General features: G+C 37.4%; 1 protein-coding gene across 1 annotated transcript in view; it reads right to left on the bottom strand.

The window, feature by feature from the left end:
- Window positions 1-16,748, bottom strand: part of lars2 (leucyl-tRNA synthetase 2, mitochondrial) — a 45,036-nt gene extending 28,288 nt beyond the window's left edge. Inside the window, exons 1-6 of the mRNA XM_042490700.2 lie at window positions 16,565-16,748; window positions 10,682-10,926; window positions 8,549-8,680; window positions 491-582; window positions 347-407; window positions 146-235 (exon numbers count right to left, since the gene is read on the bottom strand). Coding sequence (XP_042346634.2) covers window positions 146-235; window positions 347-407; window positions 491-582; window positions 8,549-8,680; window positions 10,682-10,915 — 609 coding nt within the window. The 5' untranslated portion in view covers window positions 10,916-10,926; window positions 16,565-16,748. The remainder of the gene's footprint in view (window positions 1-145; window positions 236-346; window positions 408-490; window positions 583-8,548; window positions 8,681-10,681; window positions 10,927-16,564) is intronic.
- Window positions 16,749-20,307: the final 3,559 nt, after the last annotated feature.

The raw sequence follows: 20,307 nt of genomic DNA on the forward strand, positions 1-20,307 counted from the left end.
CAGTTCATTCTTTTCCCTCCACGAGTAACGGGTGAGCTGCCTCAATCATTTCTGTAACTGTCAGCGACCTCAAACCTAAACCAATCTTATTATTCCTTTCATAAGAAAACCAGGATAAGCACTTTGGAGCGAAGGCTGTTCCTACCTCTTTCTGATATGCCAGTCCTGCTTCAAAGAGCTTGATGAATAGATACTGAGTCCACTTGTAGTAGTCTGGAAGGCAGGTGGTCACTTCCTGTTAGAAGAAGCCAGAGTCATGTCAGCAGTGTGTGATGTAACACACAAGAAAGCAAACCATGCCTAGAAGTCTCTGTTTGACGCTCGGTTCTCTTTAGTTCCTCCTCACCCGGTCCCAGTTGAAGCAAAGGCCGAGGCTGTCCAGCTGCTCCCGCATGGACTGGATGTTACTGAGGAGACGGCACACAACAGCAACGTTAAGGTCTGTAAAAACAACAGACACTCCACAGAACAGACAAGATATTTAAGGTACCTTTGAGTCCACTCCTCCGGGTCAAGACCTCTCTCGATGGCTGCGTTTTCGGCAGGAAGTCCAAAAGCATCCCAACCCATTGGATTCAACACCTGCGGATGCATTTAGGAACTATGAGCGATTGATTTATTTTATTTGATACATTAAAATACAGGGCAGAAGTGTGCTTAGTACTAAAATCATTAAATCACTTGTTTTGTGGCATCTGTTTGCAGCATGTTGATGGTTTTGTGATGTGTCGGTAATATGGTGAATTTTGTGTGTGTTGTTTAATGTTATAAATTTAATTTTTAAAAATCAATCAGTCAAATGACTCATTTTAATTGCAGTTCTGGAGTCTAGGTTAGATGCAGGCAGGAAATGGGAATGACATGTCTATGCTACTAACAGCACAATTTTAAACTAATACACCATATAAAAATATCAACATTACAGTCATGAAAAACAATAATACCCACTGAAATCCAGAAACCACGACAAAACTGACAACTGTCCAAGACAGAAAGTTTCACTAAACCAAGTAACTTGGCATCCATTTTCTTCAGCTGCATTTTAAAACTATTCTGAGAAGCAATGAAATCACTATATAAAGGATAATATTGATAATTTATTCATTTCAAGTAATTTAACATGCAAAAAACATTCTCTGTTCACAGCTTCTTAAGTGTGACGATTTGCTGTTTTTCTGGTGTTTTTATCATTGCAAATTAAATATGTTGACAAAAAACATGACTGTTATCACTTTTTTTGACATTTTATAGACGAAATGATTAAATGGAGAAAAAAAATCGACAGGTTCACCCTGCATCAAGCCCTTATGTAGTGTGCATCAGTTTCCACAACACAATGCAATAACCCTGAAAGATCATCTCACACCTTTCACGACATATAAAAACAAAGAACAAAGATTTATGTTTGAAAAAGCCCAGTCTCCTTTTAAATATTCTTTAAATTACACCTACTAATTTTCCCTCATTGAAAGCTCTTAAGACTGTTATTTTTCATAAGTTTATCTTTTGTATACAAATATGTCTCCTACTACAAGTCAGTATGTACTGTATGCACTTGAGGCATTAAGTTGCCTATTCAACCATAACTGGCTGCCAAACTAGTAGTAATGTCCTAAAATCATGCTCATACATGAACATGTGTTCAAATGACATTTAAGATGAGCAGAGAGAAACTTTTCCTGTGAGCAGCTTTCTAGTGTCAAAGTACACATACATTAGGTGATATGGCCAGAAATGTTTTCACAATAAAACTTTTCAGTTTGTGTAAAATAAGCTATTTGAACAAATTTTGAGCAGATTATTCCCTATGAATATTGAGAGATGAGTTCTCCTGAACTCCTGAGGAACTTATTCTAAAATTCTCTATCTATTATGTGTGTGTTTTCTTTTTTTTAACAATACCACTTAATTAAAAGGCCTCTTTTTTGACAAATTCAGTGTTTTCCTCTCCCTGACACTTAGCCATTGTTCTATTAGCTCTTTAGTTGTTTAAAGCACATAGCCTACTTTTCTAATGAAGGACGAGGCTGTTTAGTGGAGAGAAAAGGCTCCATCAATATAGCTTGTATTCATCATTTTGCACAAGCAAGGTCAAACATCCAAGTGAAGCAGCAATAAGCAAAACTAATTTTTCGAGTGGAGGGCACTTTAAAAGTTACAAAAAATGACTGCTTGACTTTGCAAGATATGTGACAAAAGGATTTATGCAAATAGTTAAACAAAAATGGATCATTGTCTGAGGTAATTTATTCTACAAAACAGCATTGGGGTCCTCTAATTGAAGCACATGTTGACCCTTACATGAAAATCCCCATGTTGTGAGCTCAGCTCCATTATACATTGTGCTTGATGCGTGCAGACTAACTACAATTTTTATGTAACTGCAGATGTTACATAATGAAAAAACAAGTGGAAGCAAGGTTGCAAACCTGATGCAAATTACTTAGTGAGCTATTTTACATACAATTTCCTCGTCACAACCTACAGCCACTCATTGTCTCCTTTCTCCCTCTATCCTTCTGTTCTCTGTGTCCATGTCCCAACCCAACACACACCCTCCTTACATAAATCCTTGTCGACCCAAGACGACGTCTCTTTCACTCATCTCTTTTTCCCCTTTAGAGCTTCGGCTGTGTGTCTCTGCGCACTGAGAGGGAAACGAGATGAAAGTGCAGGAGTGGAAGGCGTGAGTAAAGTAGAGGAGAAGCAGAGTGACGAGGAGTCGAGGACTGGAGAGGATCATCGCATGGACTCTAACGGGTCTGATGTTTCAGACGAATTGGTATCCTTGGTAACTGCATGGGCCTCATTTGTAAAGCCGAGCGGTGGATGGTATTAGGCTAAGAGCGCTCAGCAAGGCAGGGCACTGTGACTGCTCAGGAGGAAGACAGACGCACTGAGAGTGAGGCACAAGCCAGAGACTGCCTATGTAAATAACATCCCTCATTAGGAGGGATACACTACTACGTTGTTTATTCAGTGTAAATACTTTAAAAGTCTCATTAAAGTGAGACAGTATTCATGAGGGGACGTTGCAGGGACTGGCTGTGATGGACAGGCTGCGTTACTGAGTACAATTCTCAAAGTTCAAAGACAGCAGCAGAGGAAAATTATCTTTTCACTGCTGATAGCTTCAGCTCCAGTTATCCTTGTGTCCACACAAAGCGCGAATGCTCGTCCAACTCTTCAGCAACCTGTTATCATGGAGATTCCCAGTACATTTCAGAGCTTGAGTGACAAGGCAGTGGAAGATGGACGTGGGAGTCAGTGTAGGCACATTTTATGACAGTCTGTCCACTGTGATGTGGAGCAAGTCAGTGCCAAGCTGAGACATCAATCCACAGCTCGCGCTGATGACTACAGGGACAGGGAGGGTTTGGTGGCTGATTTTGTGAATGTTAGGCCACTCAGTGTCCGCCCACACAGTTCCAGCTCGAAGCTTCACTCCATCTGTGGCTGCTTTGAAATGCAAACTCCAGCATTTGTCTGTTTTGTCATCTCTCTAATCGACTCTAACCAAACCAGTAATATTCAACTCTTATGTCTTGTTAAGTAGCACCGTTTTACACAGGAGCTCATATGCGCAAGAAATTAACAAGCAAAGGACAAGTGGAAGAAGAGGGCGACGGAAGAAAACTTCATTTCACCCAATTACAAAAGCACATTATCTTTTACTGTAGCTTTTGTAGTACCAAGACATGCAAATAGTTTTTGTTTAAAGGAATAGTTCAAAATCTTGGTAAATACTTATACTTATTAACTCCTGTGCAGACAGTTTGATGAAAGATTGATACCACTGCAATATCCATACTGTTAATATATGTAGCTGCTGCCAGCAGTTGGGCAGCTTTGCATAAAGAAACAGGAAAAAGGAAAAAGCTAGCCTAACTCTAACTGCTGACTATGTTTTGCACAGTACACTTTGTTTTTAAGCCTTTGAAACCCGAACAAACTGGTTTGATTTCTTTCTAAAACATGGGAAGAGGGCAATGAGCAACAAAAGAAGGAAAGACCCAAAAATTATCAATAAGTTAGTGAAATGTACAAGAAAATTACCTGAAAATTAGTTAAAAAAACAAAAAAGAGTTAAAAAAGATAAGGAAATCATTTTAAAAATGTTATTATGATAATTATATAGTTTTTTTTAAACCTAGCTTTTTTCCCCAGCTTTTGAAAAAAACAACTAATTTCTTGCAATTTGTGGTACATTTCTTACTAAGTTGTTCATAGAGGCCAGTGAAAATGTTATTTCTTCTATATATTTCTTACTTATTCAGTCTCATTCTCAAACTCTGTACTCACTAATTTTTTAACCATGTTTGAGCAATGCTTGGATGCAGATGGATGGTATTTTGTGCCGACATATCATTACATGGCACAGGGCAAAATAAAGAAATTGCGTTTTTCCACCAGTTGTCATATTTCCATCACTGCTAATTGGAGACAATCAAAGCCGGAGCCGATAATTACCTGGGACTGCTGCAGTCATTTGACCCAGGACTGAATGTCAATTGTAACCTTTCCTATTAAATAACAAAGACAGATGTTTGCAGGTGTTACTGAGTTGTTTTGTCCAGTGGGAAAGGAGCTGAGAAACTCTATCATTACTCCACTGATGAGATTTTGGTCACGATCTGTTGATACGATGTAAAACAACAGGAACATTGAGTCTGGGTATAAAACTGTTCTATTTTATGAAAACTTAAAGGAGAGTTTCACACTTGAAAGACCCTTTAAAAGCCAGAAAATAGCTTTAGGGTGTGACAATCGACAGGATGCTCCTTCCTTAATTAACTAGTGAAAAGAGTAGACTGTGTGCATACAGCGGAACAAGGCTCGTTTTCTGACAGATGCTGAGAGAAACTACACTCCTGGGCAGGAGGTAGTTGCCAGTCATGTGAAACCTTATTTCTGTTCAGGGAGGGAAACAAAAGAATAAATTGCACCAGGGAAAAAAAGGAGAGGTTTGTCATACACCAGTTTTTCATCAGGATTACGACAGGGATGGGTGACGTGAGAAACAAACCAAAGAATTTAACATAGGTTGCCACCATCATTTCAGAAAGCGTGTGTGACCGCAGGAGCATGATTTGTCTGACAGACACTGATCACAGCCGCACTTTACCGAAATCAAACAGAGCCCTAAATTTTGTCTGCAACACTTTGATTTGAAACAAGAATTGAGTATGGATTTTACTTTCACCTTACCTTAATCACAGCAAGTTAAAATCCTGCTATTTTTTCCCAATTGTCACTTTACAAGAACTGCACAACTTGCCTCTAATCTGACTTTGTAGCTTCATATTTATCTGAGTTTATTTTACAAAAGGTTAATATGGTCCAAGGTGTCATAAATATTTCTTAGCTCACAGAGAGGATCATGGAATCATCCAATCTGAGTACAAACAACCAAAATCAGTGATTTCATTGTTTTTACACAACAACATAAATGGATGACACATTTGATACTTGTCCCATTAGCAGAAAAAAACATGTTCATAATAGGACTGCACGATTATCAAGTCAAGTCAAGTCAAGTCAGTAATATTGTGTGATATCCAAATTGCAGGGGCTGCAATATTTTGAAAAGGTAATATGTGTCACAACATACCATCGCAAATGAAGCGCTGAGGTGCTATAGTGCTGCCCTGCAGATTATATTCCAGATGTAAGGGAACATGCTTGTTTGGCAAAGACTTTAGCAAAAATCACATCACAATCATTTTTATCATAATTTCTTTAATTCTTAACTTTAATTTAATTAATCTTTAATTAATTTTTTTGTGTGAAAATGAAATGCAAAAAATGCCATTCCCATTAAAATCGCCCCTTATACTGCAAAATAATTAGAATGTGCAACCCTAGTTTATTTATTGAAATAATAAAGCTACAAACTGCACAATGAATATCTACAAAAGCAAACTACACTACGTGAAAATGTGCAATGTGCTGGCAGAAATCAATACAGCAAATTAAAAATCAAGTACAAGTGCAACAAGCAGTGACAAATCCAATTACATGCTCCTATAATAGTGTAAACTTTGGCCATGTAATTGAAAGATAGTGGCGCCAGGAGGTATTATTATTATGCTACTAATGGTACTTATGTTCTGCTTGCACAGTGTACATATAGTGCACTAACTATAGCATTTATATGAGTAAGGAGATATGCAGCATCACAGTTCAGTGCGAGTGTAAACAGAGGCTGCAGCAGAGTAAACAGAGCTGATATTAATGAGATTCTTCATCAAATGTTGTACACAGCGAGTGATGTCAAACAGGAAAAAGATCAGCTTTCAGTGTGAAAGCAGATATCAGACAGTGAATACTGTATAACGTAATACAGGAGATTTCCATTATCTCTAAATGGAACACTCACTGTTCCAGTACAGACTGGTGGTTTACCAGTATTATCATGGGAACAGCCAAAATCTAATCATTTTCAAACCATTAACTAAGACGGGAAAGCAGATGTCTCACCATTATGGTAGTTTGCTATAATAAAATATGCTCCTCAAAGTGCCTCTAAGGACAACACATGTTTTGGGTTTTTTTGGAAATAAAAGTCAGTGTGGTATACTGCACATTTGAAATAAAACATGGACATTTATGCCACAGAAAAGGACTTGCGGTGAGGGTTAGATAACGAACAATAAAGCAAACCCAGGCATAACTTTAAACTTAAAAGCTGTGAGTCACAATTGTCTTATTCTTAAAGGGTAGCCGCTTAATGTGAGGAGTTATACATATTCAAGAAGAGTTGAGTCAGTACTCCAGAGCATATACACGCTTTGCTTAAAGTGGAAACAGAATACTTTTTCACCCCTAGCGCTACCAAGTGGTATTATTCTTTGGAAGTATTCAAGTACTTTACTTAAGTAAAAGAACTAATACCACACTGTAAAAATACTCAGACACAAGTAAAAGTCCTGCATTAAGAATGGTTCTTAAATAAAAGTAAGTATAATTAGAAAAAAAAATTTAAAAATTAAAAATGACTTAAATGTTCATTAAAACACCCCTAAAATCAAAACTATTACGAAAAGAAAAAAAAAGAATATGCTGATGCAGTTTGTTTGTGCCGTAGATTGAGCCTTCATTTTCCTGAGAGATGGTACTTGCTGGCAGACAGAACTGCATTGTGAGAGCGAGGCTTACAGGGAACCAGGCCAAACAACGTATTCTCTCTCCCCACTAGTCAAAAATCAACGCTACATGTCAAATTGTGACGCTTTAGGTACCTCTCCAACATTACTTTTGGACATTCAGGAACAGTGCGTCAATTTACCCTCATTAAATGCATTGTGTGTTTTCAAAATAAACTTCAGTTTTCAAAGAAAACGTACAGTTTCCTCTCGTTGAGTCTATGCAGCCTCTTTTTTAAAATAAATAAGCACATGGTTAGCTTTAGAAAAAAACACATCACAGTTCGGCTGAAAATAAGTGGTTTGTTACTAACGTAAAGTGATGTCATGTGACAAACATCACATGTGTCAGGCGACTTACGCCAATAGCGAAATTTTTTGTAGCCCACTTTGTTGTTATTAAAATAAATCAATTGACTTTCAGTTTCACAAAGGAGACAAAAAGCAGTCTCCTGGGTGAAAGTCCTAAGTTTGTCAGACCAATCCATCTCCCTTCCCACCTGCCCTAAGGCAGCTGCTCAGAGTGCTGAGGGTCACTAACCAAGCATCAGTATTTGATGAGTTGGGAGTGAGGCCGGGTTGATCTAATGGTGCTCTTATTCTATAGCCATTACATTGTGCATTCAACATTTACTTCACAGTGATAAGTTAAAGCAAAACAGGGAATAACTCTTAAATGTCTGACATCAGTAGTTAAAAAATTCCTTAGACAATGAATGGGAAATGTAATATTTAATTCTATTATATCTGTGAGCTCTAACACCCAAAGAAGGCAAAGAAAGAGCTCCACTTAGCATCTCATTGCTCCCTTGATTTAACATGTTACATTACTTTATTATAATACATTTGACATTTTGTTTTCTTTCTAGTTTTTGGAAAGAGTGGTAAGTGACTCATTAAATGCTTTTAACCTTTAATCTCCGTACTTATGAGAAGACACTATTAGCAACTTGATGAATATTTACAGTAGATTAAAGCTAAAAGGCTTTTTGCACGACAGACAGTTGGGCAGACTAATTAGAATTTATTTCTTGTGCTTTTTACGTGTTAAATCTATCAAGGACTCTGAGTATAAAATGTGCTTTATAAATAACTTTCTCTTGCCTAATAATAATAATGATAGCTTCTTTTCATTCAAGTGTCCCAGTCAGTTATGAAAGTTAGCTGGCCTGCACGACACCCGAAGCCTGTAACTGAAGCAGCTAAAAGGAATTCAGCCATGCTTTTCCTTCAGTGACAAGTCAAAACCTCCTCCATCAAAAAGGCCTCTAACTCCTCTTCTTCTAAGTACTTAACTCCAGATAAAAACTCTGAGCTCACCGTGTGTTGAGTGTATTGACCTTGCTTGTTTCAGGGGGAATAGCAGGAAATGATAAAAACACATTTACTAAAAGCAGACATACCTGATGGCCTCTCATCCTCTGGAAGTGGCCAATGGTGTCGCTGATGGTATACACTCGCACGTGGCCCATGTGCAGCCGCCCCGATGGGTACGGAAACATAGACAGGACATAAAACTTCCTCCTGTTGGAACTCTGGGGAAACAAATCATGTACAGAGTTCATAAGATGTGCAGAAAACTTCATTTTAATTGCGAGAGACTAAAATAACAGGACAGGGCTCTTTTCTCCATCATCGCTCTGGCTTTGAATGAGTCTTGTATAAAAGACGCTGCATTAACCTGCCGAGGTCAGGACAGGAATAATAACTCATCACATACAGAGCGAGAGAGCACTCAATGACTTCTGCTGTGTTTCTGTTTGAGACTCTTACAGCGTCTGATTATGGTGTCAGAGCACAAAATGAGGCGGCACTGATTATGGATGGTTTATAGTCACAACACTGTTACCACGGCAACACGGTAAGTACCGGTTACACCCGGCTATACATGATTACAGGAAACCTGAGTCATGAATTTTTCAATAAATTAATTAGGGACCAGCACTGTCATGAATGCACTTAATCACTGTCAGCGTGTCCTAGACGGCCGACCAGTAAGACCATTAGGATATATAATCAGCTCTGGGACTGAGATGAGTGCCAGTAATAGATGGGAAACATGTGAAAGGAGGCTTAATGACCTATTAATCAATAACTCTGAAAGAAAAGGCTGAAGGTGTTTCCAATGTATAGATATAACGATATTTCAATATTTTTATTCATTCATATTTTATTTATTCAACAGTACAGACCGACAGCTGTTTATACAGAACCAGTAATGTCACAAAAAGGGCAGATCGAAAGGCAAGCTCTTCTGAAAACTTACTACATGAACATTAGGTTCACAGTTTTGAGTCTCATCTAGTTTTCATCATTTTTTGGGGGGGCGTGACAGTTGCACTGAACTTGAGGAACCTGGTTATGGATATCATTGTATACATGCAGGTTTCTGGTTATCTGTGTTTTAATTTATGAACAGGTCAGCCACAATTTCTATACATTAACAGTTGACAGGAAAATTAATCTGCAGCTATTTAGATAATTTAATAACTGCTTCAGTCCTTCGTTTTTGCAGGCATAGAAAGGTGACGTCCCTCCCCTTAGGGTGGAGAACCATGGGAGCTTATTTGGGAAAAAAAAATAGACGGTGGTAAATGGTGCGAGACATTCTTGGTTCCATTTCTATTGTGGCATGAATTCTACATATGATGCACGTCAATTTAAAAGATAATATTGCATGTCAAGAACGTTGCAGTTTGTTGTACAACTGTTGAAGTAAAATACTGTAAAATATATATATATAATTAGAAAGACAAGTTGATTAAGTAACGTCATTATTTTCTCTCTCGCTGAAGCCACAATGTGTTTCATACCAAACACAATGACTTTCTCCGTAGTGTTTTCACTTAAACATGAGCCAAACCTTATCCCTCACTCTTACGACCAAGGGGCATGCTACACATTAACAGCATTCAACAGGGGAGCAGACGTCGATACTACGCCTGGATGTAGGCCACTCACACGAGCAACTGGTCTTCATGGTTTGAGTGGATTCACACAAAAATAAATGGCACTAAGAAAAGCTGTGACTTTCTTGACTTGCAAAATCATCTTTTAAATTGACAAACATCAACATGTAGTTCATGGCACAACTCAAACTGGATCAAAGACTTATTTGTCTCTTGTCGTTAAGAACTGTGCATATTTTTTTTCAGAAATAAGGTCCCATGGGGGACACTGGAAGGGAACGGACTTTGCCTCATTATATCTACCTAAAATTTATTGGTTCCAGTGTCTAAAATATGAAGATTTCCTGCATTTCTCCATTTCATATCACTGTAAACTAAATATCTTTCGGTTTAACAGAAGACATTTGACGACTTCATATTAAGCTCTTAGAATTTGTGATTAGTGAACATTTTTGTTAATTTCTTCTGACATTTAATAGGCCGTACAATCAGTTGATCTTTTTATTTTCCTGACTAATTACTCTATAACTTGAGTTGCAGACAGACACAACACAACCACAATCATCACTAAGTAATTTGGATTATGAGAACATCAACAAACTGAATGAAACGTAAAGGCCCCCTCACCTCCTCCAGCGCATCCTTCCGCCACTGCGCCATAATTCGTGGGTGCCACCATTCTTCCACTCTGCGTCGGGTCTCTGTTTTATAGTCCTTCTCCCAAACTCCCGTCTCACTGAACAGGGTGCGGGTGCTGGGGGACAGGAGACGAGCTACAGGGGTCAGGAGAGTACCCCTGATCTGGCCGGACCAGGTAACACCCAGCGGACACAGAACCAGTCTTCTTACTGACACCTGCATGATTCTGTCACCTGAAACAGGGACAGATGGACAGTCAGGGTCCAGGTGCTGTTAATGATGTTAAAGGTTAATAAAATAATCCAGAGGTGGGTTAACTATTGCAAGATTTATTTCAATGTGGGTCAGATGTGCCTTTAATAAATATTACACTTAAAGATTTTTTTTTTCAAATATGATATGAAAAATTCAGTTGGTACACATAAAATGATCTATCAGAATTGCAGCAAACAATCAGTCAACTGATTGACCTTCAAAAATTAAATTGCCAAATAATTTGATCATTTGTTTTTAATTTATGTAGCAAAATTTTATCAACATTTTCCTGGCTTTCCTTATCAAATGTGAGGATTTGCTGTTTTTCTATATTCTTTATCTCTGTAAATGGAATATATATACAAAGTTTAGCCCCAGCTGATTCTCTCTCTCTCTCTCTCTCTCTCTCTCTCTCTCTATATATATATATATATATATATATATATATATATATATATATATATATATATATATATATATATATATATATATATATATATATATATATATATATACATATATGCATAATAAAAGGTCAATCAATTTGTTAACCAAAAAATAAAATTCAACACATTGATCGATAATGAAAACAATTGTTAGGTGCATCATGAATTTGATGTTTTCAGGTTTGAATTGTTCTCCACTGTTAAACATTACATCATCTTTTTACAAGAGCTACACAACAACTTCATCTTAATTTGTTAGTATTTGGCAACGTCTTTTTGGGAATCATTCATTTAAAAAACAGCATTTTCTGTTTTTTTAAAAGATAATATTATCAATATGTTACCAATCCATTGAAATTATAAAAAAAAAAATGTTTGGCCCTTCCCTACTTGTTTAGACCACTCAGCCTTCGTTGTGGTCTGAACTTAACACCTGTGAAGTAACTGCCTCTTGCACACTTGTGACTAAACCTGTCTACAGTCAGACAGACAGACAGACAGACAGACAGACAGACATGTAAACACCTGGAAAACTATGTACTCAAAACAGCTTACCATGATGACACACACAGACTCATAGACAGAAGTAAAAACAAAACCACTTTTGGCAAAGTTGTTGCGGTTGGTAACCACGTAATACTGAATCATCATCCATCACTAAGTTACTGTATTTCCTGGTTGCAATTTAGCATTATTAGCATCAATTTTCCTCTCAGAATCTTTAAACTTCAGGAATACATTTTGTTTTCATGCTTCTACACGATTCTCCGTCCAAAGAAAACATCACTTATACAACCTAAGTAACACAGGGCAGTTTCTACTGCTGTATAAGTATGTTACGGTCACTACACGGTTTAATACAATGGTTCCCCACTGGTGGGTGCTGACTGTCATGACTTCATTCTTATTGGGGTGTCAAGTTTGTAAAAAAAAAACAAAAAAAAAAAAACAACCTCACTTTATTTTAAAGTAACAGTGAATTCCTGGCACAAAGCTTTTATTTTAAAGTGCTGTTTCTGTCAATTTTTTGCAATATGTGTTATTTCTTTGTGCTCTAAATCAATGTGGAGTTTACATTTTGTGAAATAAAACTGAATATGTGGTAATTTATCAAATATGTGGACCTTGAACTAATAACTGATGGAAAATCAGAACCCCGTGGCTGGACCAGTTGGGGAACAACTAGTTTCATAGGCATCAAATAAGTTCAATCCACATCTTATCCACAGAAATTTTCCCCCATGATGAAAACAATCACTCGCGATGGCTTTATATGCAATGTCATATGCCCACAGAATGCAATATTACACACGTTCAACATCAAATCAGCACAAACAACTGCAGACGTTTTCAGACATTTGAGTCTGTGGACCTTAACGGCTTATTTGAGTCTGCTTGTTGAGTGACTGATAGCTCTGCTGCTCACAACGTGATTTTCTTTGGCATTCAGTGTTCTTTGCACCACGTCACTCACACAACAGCATGACTTTGTGAAATAAGAGGTTTAGTCAGCGTGATGTGATTATGCTCTGCTCCAGACCGGCTGTTCTTATTAAACTGCCCGCCTGCTCTGATGTGAGGATGACACTTTTCAATCAACTGATCTACAATATCATTCCCTGATCCCTGCAGTTTTATAGACTTCTCTTTGCATTACAGGATGTGAACCGCTTTAACGTCCTCAGGACATCACCTGGATGGAAGTTCCTGCTTCCAAAATGTGTTTGCAATTACTTGGAGAATGAAAGGACGATATGTTGCATGTACAAAAACAGAATTATTCATTCATTCATTCAAAGTTTCATTTCAATCCTACATTAACAACAACACACTCATTGCGGGCTTCCCAGTGGATTAATGTGGGTCAGACTGTCAACTGCATGTAAGAAAAAACTATTTGACCTAAATTTGTCTTTAGTGCACGCACACACACACACACACACACACACACACACACACACACACACACACACACACACACACACACACACACACACACACACACAGTTTCCAAGGTAACCTGAGATATCTGTACAGTCTCTGCCTCCCCGGCAGCAGAGGACAACTGCTGCTAACCTGACCTGTCAAGAGAATATTTTCACAGCAGTGACGCATCTGGATCTCTGACAGCGAGACCTTTGTAGCTGCTGAGCAGAAGAAAAGATAATCTGCACACCATAAGACCAGAGATAAAGGTGGAAATTAGGTAAAAAAGGAAATCAGATCGGTTTATCTGAAGTTGTGGAGAAGTTGTTGAAAAGGTTATTCTATCTTCTGTGATGTTAATGATGTGATGAAAATACAAGATTACTGCAGAGAAAGAGCTCAGTGCTGAGGAGGGAAATAAATCATTAAAACAGCGATCTACAAAAGCAAAGAAAGAGATTAAGTTATTTTGACTCGCAGAAGAGACACATCATGAAAAAAAGGGCTTCAGAAACTTCGCTCAAACTTCAAGTCTCCACATCATTTAGTAAGAATCTGACCAGCCTGAGGGATTTACCGATCGGGCTGAACAGATCTTTTGGGGATAACTCCACCAAATGAGTGTAAAACAAGCGAAAAGTGCTCTCTCCTCTCCGGCATCCACCCCTCTTGTGGGAACGTGTTTTTCACCAAATCCTCTCGAGTATAACCTAAGCATCGCAGCAGCCAACGCTCCTCCCTCAGGCTGAGGCTGGGAGAGCCGAGCACTCAAGGTTGTGTGCATCTCTGAACGTGCAAGTGAGTGGGCTGAGGCGAGAGACTGAGAAAATGTTTCTATGGTGACTGGGCTCATCCATTCGGGCGTCTCCTGTAACTTCTGCAAACAACGAGCTGGTTCACACAGCGGAGGAAGGCTGTGCTTCATCTGAACAGCCGTATCCTCATCAGACCTGTAGAGCCCAGTGTGAAACTTTAATACCTTTTGGGTGACAACAGAAATGTTTTTTTTTAAACTGTCCTGGGCTGACAGCTGGAATTGATGCTTGGTCTTGCACTTCCTAAACTAATTTTTAAGATTTAAACTGATTAAATTGATTTTGTTCAGTTCAGACTGTTTTTCTTCTGGCAAAAGTCAGAATAAAGTTAAGTTATTTTGTTAAATAGAAAAAAATATATGGTTTTGGTATCAGAAGAAAAACTCAGATATCATATTTGTATCTGCGACAAAAGTCAGAATGTTGCAGCGATGTAAAGTTATATCAAAATTGTGAAATGTCAAAGATTTTTCTGGGATTTTTGTTTTTATAATGGTAATTATACAATTTTAAAGAAATCAATAATTTCTGTGAGAAAGTCTTGATTGCCTCTCTGGTCATAATATCGATATTACAAAAAGTCCTGTGCCCATAAGTCTATTAAAAAAATTGCAGAAAACAAATCAGCAAATATACATGTACACATTTAACGCAAAAACTCCAAATATTAGCTAGTTTAAATTTCTCATACAAGAAAAAATGTTTATATATATATATATATATATATATATATATATATATATATATATATATATATATATATATATATGCATGTCAAATAATGTTTAAGCTCATTCTTGCATTTTTGGTTAATTGGAGTGGCATACAAGTTTAAATGGTTTCATTCAAATTCATTCAATTTTTTAAAAAAGAAGAAATTACCACTTTATTTTCATATTTCAGATGGTCCACGGACACATCATGAATGACGAACGGTTCAATCTGAAAAAAACCCAAACAAACCCAAAACAAAACATAACCAAATCTGAGTTTAAAGCCGTTCTGCATTTTCTGACATTCACTAAGGGAGGCTAAAAAAAAGAAATTTGTAGTTTCAAGGGTTAAAATAAAAGAAAGTCACACACCAGCCACAGTCCCTAATTTCATGTAATTGTTTACTGTTAATCAATTTATCTCTCTATCATGATGATACCGTAAATGTTGTTGTTTGCATGATTTGTGGAGGAAAGTGATAACAGGTTAGTTTTACTTTACTTTAGTTTACTATAATAAAACATTTTAAAGTAAAATTACAACGTGAAGCTATCTGTGCAGGAGAGGAAAGAGGCACCGTGGGCTTATACAAGTTCTTCCCTTCAAATCAACACAGCAACTTTAACTGAGGTGTCAAGTATTTAACACATTAATATCTGAGAAAGTTTGCTTGATTTCTTTCAAACACATGGGAAGAAGGCAATGATCAATGAAAGAATAAATGACCCCAAAATATGAAACAGAAAGTTAAAAAGCAAAAATGATGAAATGACCTGGAAAAAAGACATTTTTAAGATTTTTAAAATCATTTTATAAGTAAACTACTTTCTTGCATTTTGTGGAACATTTCAAAGTTGCTAAATCCCCTTTTCCCATGAAACTGAAAGCAATGGTACCAATTTGCTCAGGATTCAATGCTTTAAATACTGATGAAAGACAGCACAAGAAATGTGATGTCGCTCCAGATTTCACAACCTTTACCACCTGTCTCTTCATCAGTTTTCCTGTGCTGCATTCAGATGCCTTTTCACAAACATTTAAACCTCAGAAACTTGAGAAAACTTGTTTTCTTTCAAAAACATGGTTAAAAAAAAAAAAACATTATGAGAAACTGTAAAAGGTGACACGGTAATGATCTTGATATAAGCTGGAGTGGAGTCATTAGATATGATAAAAAAAAAAACAAGGAAAATGTACAGAAAATAACAATAATAATAATAATAATAATCATATATACAGTATATATTCTTATTTGCTAATTTCTTGTTATTTGTTTGGTGGTGGGGAGATTGTTAAGTAGCCCTCTTCACATGACTTTGGAGGAAATAAAGCCAATTTGCTGAGGTTTTAAAGGGTTAAATCACCACTTCGCACCTTAAACACAATAAAACCCAGAGAAAAAAGTAAAAATGTAACTTCTGAACTAACTTTAGGTCTTCGTCGCTCTGCTGATATACAGCAGAGTCGCATTTTGAAAACAGCTCTACCCCTGATGCTAGCATGTTTTACACTTAGCATGACATTAATTTACATCATGAAAGCATAAAAACGCGTCTGACTGCACAGCAGCCGCCACAAACAGAAGCTGCAGCTGCACACAGAGCTGTCTGTGTCTGGTGTCTGCTGCTGGTCCTCAGTCTGTCTGCTGATCTCACAGGAAGACGAAACACACGAGACACATTTTAGACAAAAAGCCTCAGTTTGAAGGTTCTTACTGTTTTATCTCCGGGTCCTTTGTTTCAGCGTTATGGTCGTGGTGACATAAATCCAGCAGTCCATGTTATAAATGTCAAACTCAGCTTTAAAATACAATGTCAGTGACCTGTTTTCCTGGATCACGACTTCGCCATAGGCGCCGCCATCTTGGATTTGAATTAACTTTATCAACACTATGCGCGTCGACAACGACAACCGAATGTCGCAAGAAATGATCATTTTAGGGACTGTTCCTCATTCATCTGAGGGCAGGGGGCGGTGCAAAACAGAAGAGGCAAATCAAATATTTTTTTAGGGAGGGAATGATGTTTTTGATTTGGCGTGGGGGGGGCATTCAACTTTGAACAGATGTACTTTGTATTTATTTCACACAGAGTTTTAGGGCCACATTGAGGAAAAAATGTTTCCTTGAGTCTTCGAGGATAAAGTCGTTATACTATAAGAAAAAAGCTGTAACCTGTTGACCTCTGCTCTCACTTGTTTTATAGTTTGCTGGCATCTATTTATTTCCGTAATATAATATACCCTTTCTCGTAAAAAATACAATTTTATTCTAATAATATTATGACTTTTCCCTATACATCTTTTCATACAATTAACTTTTTAAAAAAAAACGTTTTAAAACTTAAAAACTTTACACTTTAAAACTTTATTGTCATAATATTATGAGTTTATTCTCGTACAATTACAACTTTTTTCTTGTTAACTAGGACTTCATTCTCATAATATTACGTGTTTTTATCTCATAATATTATGACTTTATTCTCCAAATTAGGACTTTATTCTCGTAATATTATGACCTTATTCTCGAAGTCTAACTTTTCTTTCCCCTTTACATGGCCCTAATCCTCCATCATAATTTTAAATACCTTCAGAAAACCTAAAACCCACAAGTGGGATTGAAAGGCATTTTCTCTTTAAAAATCACCAAAATTAAACCATTTATCACAGCCCGAAACTGTAAAATATCATTAATTATGGTGGAGGGAGGGTCATGCATTTTCCTCCAGCAACTCAGGGAGGTTCAAAGAAAATATTTGCAGCTCTGGAGCAGGTCATGATATCAAAAAAAACAAGGTTGCACCTCAGCCACCCCCCACTCTGGTAAATAAATTACAGTCCCTAAGAAGCATACATATTTTTTACATGGTATATTTCATTAAACCTGCAGTAAGATTATTCTGTCTGCTTTATCTCTTTGCATTTTCTTCTTCTAAAACTTGTTACTTTTTCATATATAAACAGTGTGTGTGTGTGTGTGTGTGTGTGTGTGTGTGTGTGTGTGTGTGTGTGTGTGTGTGTGCTTGTGCATGACATAAATGACAATGAGCTTCATCGTTGATTTCAGTGATTTCAGTGAGTGATGGCTCTGCTTGTTACCCTAGCAACCCTGTAGCCTAATCCCCTCGTGTTATCATCATTTTTCATTTTTCATCAAAAAAATTCCAATCTAATTTTAATTCCACTTAAATTACTGCCCCGAGATATGGAAATTGTTTTCTACAGCTGAAATAATTTGACAGAAGAAATTACATTTATCGTCAAGAGCCTCACTTTCTTTTATAATTCTGATTAATGATGACACTTTAAAGAACTATTTAAAAAGGTTGACAGGCTTTAACCATTGCCTTTGGTAATGATAAATAGTTATTAATAACGTCTGGGTTGCAGGGTTGTGAAGAATATCCCTTTGATTGTGTCTTTCCTATTTGGTAACAATGTTAGACATGTCTGTAATGCAATAATAGATACTTGTGGGTCTTTTACTTCCCAATAAGCCATTAACACTGCAATTGCAAATATTAAAAAGTTTTTAATATAGGGATTTTGGTCCAGAGGCTCTGCTGCAGATGGTCAAACAGTCAATTTAAGGGTCATAAGCATAGATTCCAGGGGGGATTGAGGAGGGACGTCGTCCTCAATATTTCGAGCTTGTAGGCTACATTTGTCCTCCCAAAAGGAAACATGAAAGTAACAGTAAGTGTCTTTAATTTCTAACAAAATTAAAGATATTTACAACATTAAATTGATGCAAAAAAAATGCAAATCAGTGCATGAGAATTCACCAGCACACAGGAAATTTCAGTGTTTGACTTTTGGCCAAATGCAGTTTCTGGTGGAGGATCCTGAATCCCCCAGTCTCATACGCGTCCCCTCGCTAATGTTGCCATGAGACCTGTGTCCAGGTTTTCTTGATGAACTAAGGACCTGTAGCTATGAATACAAAGTGTCATTTGGAAGTAGACCTTTTCACAGCCAAAAAGTTGTTCTCATTCATGACTTAATTCTTTTTAAAAATGTTGTAAAATATTTTTTAACCATAAATAAACCAGTTTATTTAGATTTTAATCTCGTAATGTAGGGTGGCTACTAAGAAATATCATATAAAATGCCTACACACCGATATTTTATATTTTACCTAAAACTTTATTTTTCATCAAGGACCACAGTGAAAATAGATTTTGACGTATTTTTAAAGTGAAACTTTCTTTGCTTTGTTTTTTTATTTTTATTTTTTATTTTATCTTCTGGGGTCAAATGTATAAGACTGTTTTTTTTTTTAAATTTACTAAAGTAAATTAACTCAGATCATAGCTCCACATAAGGAGGATGAACATACAACATGACTGAAATAATTCCATGACACATATTTAGTGCCAGCAGCACTGCGGGGGCTTTCATTATACGTGATTTCTGAGAGGAGCACTACCTCTTTGATGCCATCTTCCAGTGTAAAGTGATTGCTGACTGAGAGAGCACCTCATCTTCATAACTTAGCAGAGAGGCTCTGAGGAGTAAGAGAAGGAGGAGGAGAAGGAGGAGGCAGTGTCTCATCAGAGCCTCTTTTCCACGAGTTCTCCCTGTGGCTCTCACCTTTGATCTGACGCGCAGACAGAAGTAGTGAAGGAGAGAGGAAGCCCGAGCTGGTGAGGGAGGAGAAACAGCGGGGTGGGGTATCATTAGCAGGAGATAGAGTTCCTCGGCCTGACGTCAGAGAGCTAAACCCCGGGCTCTGCTCCGGCCTGCCGTCGTATATCAGAGTTAAGTGGGCGCCTCTGCTCAGGGCACAACAGGATGTGGCTGAAGAGGAGGAATGAGAGAGGGAAATGGGTTTTTGACACAGTTGAGACTCTTCCTTTCCACATAGAGCCACAGATCTGTCTGCAGATAAAGAGGGAGACTCCCTGATGAATGAATCCAATACTCATTTCCTCCTGGTTACAGTGTTTCACAGAGGGGCTGCTGAATGAGCTTTCATCATTTGTTCAAAATTGTAATTCCTGCTGAAATGCTGCACAAATCTGGAAAAAAAATGTTCCTCTCCGAGGAGTCTATTTCATAAAGCAAGGAAAAAGAAAGTGTACTTACAGGATGGATGAAAAGGTCAATTAAGGGCAAAAGAAGGTTAGATTGAGGGTCACTTTTTCTGCTCAGACTTCATTGGAGCACTTTCATGTTTAGAGTTAATATAAGTGACGGATGTTCCCTTTATTCAGCTGACTGTACATTTCAGTGCTTACAGATTTAAAAACGTGTGCTCATATCATGGTGACCAATAATTACAAAATGCATCCAGTTTCATTGTGGATGATGACTAATTTTCAGTAATTTCATTAAACACACACACACACACACGCACACACAAACACACACACACACACAAAGAAAAGTCATCCAGGGGGAAAAACATCTTGGTAGTTCCTAATTTGGTATCAAACATTATGTTTTCCTCAGTCCAAAT

This window comes from Plectropomus leopardus, chromosome 11 (assembly GCF_026936395.1).
Source record: "Plectropomus leopardus strain MGB_pleo_1.0 chromosome 11, ASM2693639v1, whole genome shotgun sequence".
Classification (NCBI taxonomy): domain Eukaryota; kingdom Metazoa; phylum Chordata; class Actinopteri; order Perciformes; family Serranidae; genus Plectropomus; species Plectropomus leopardus.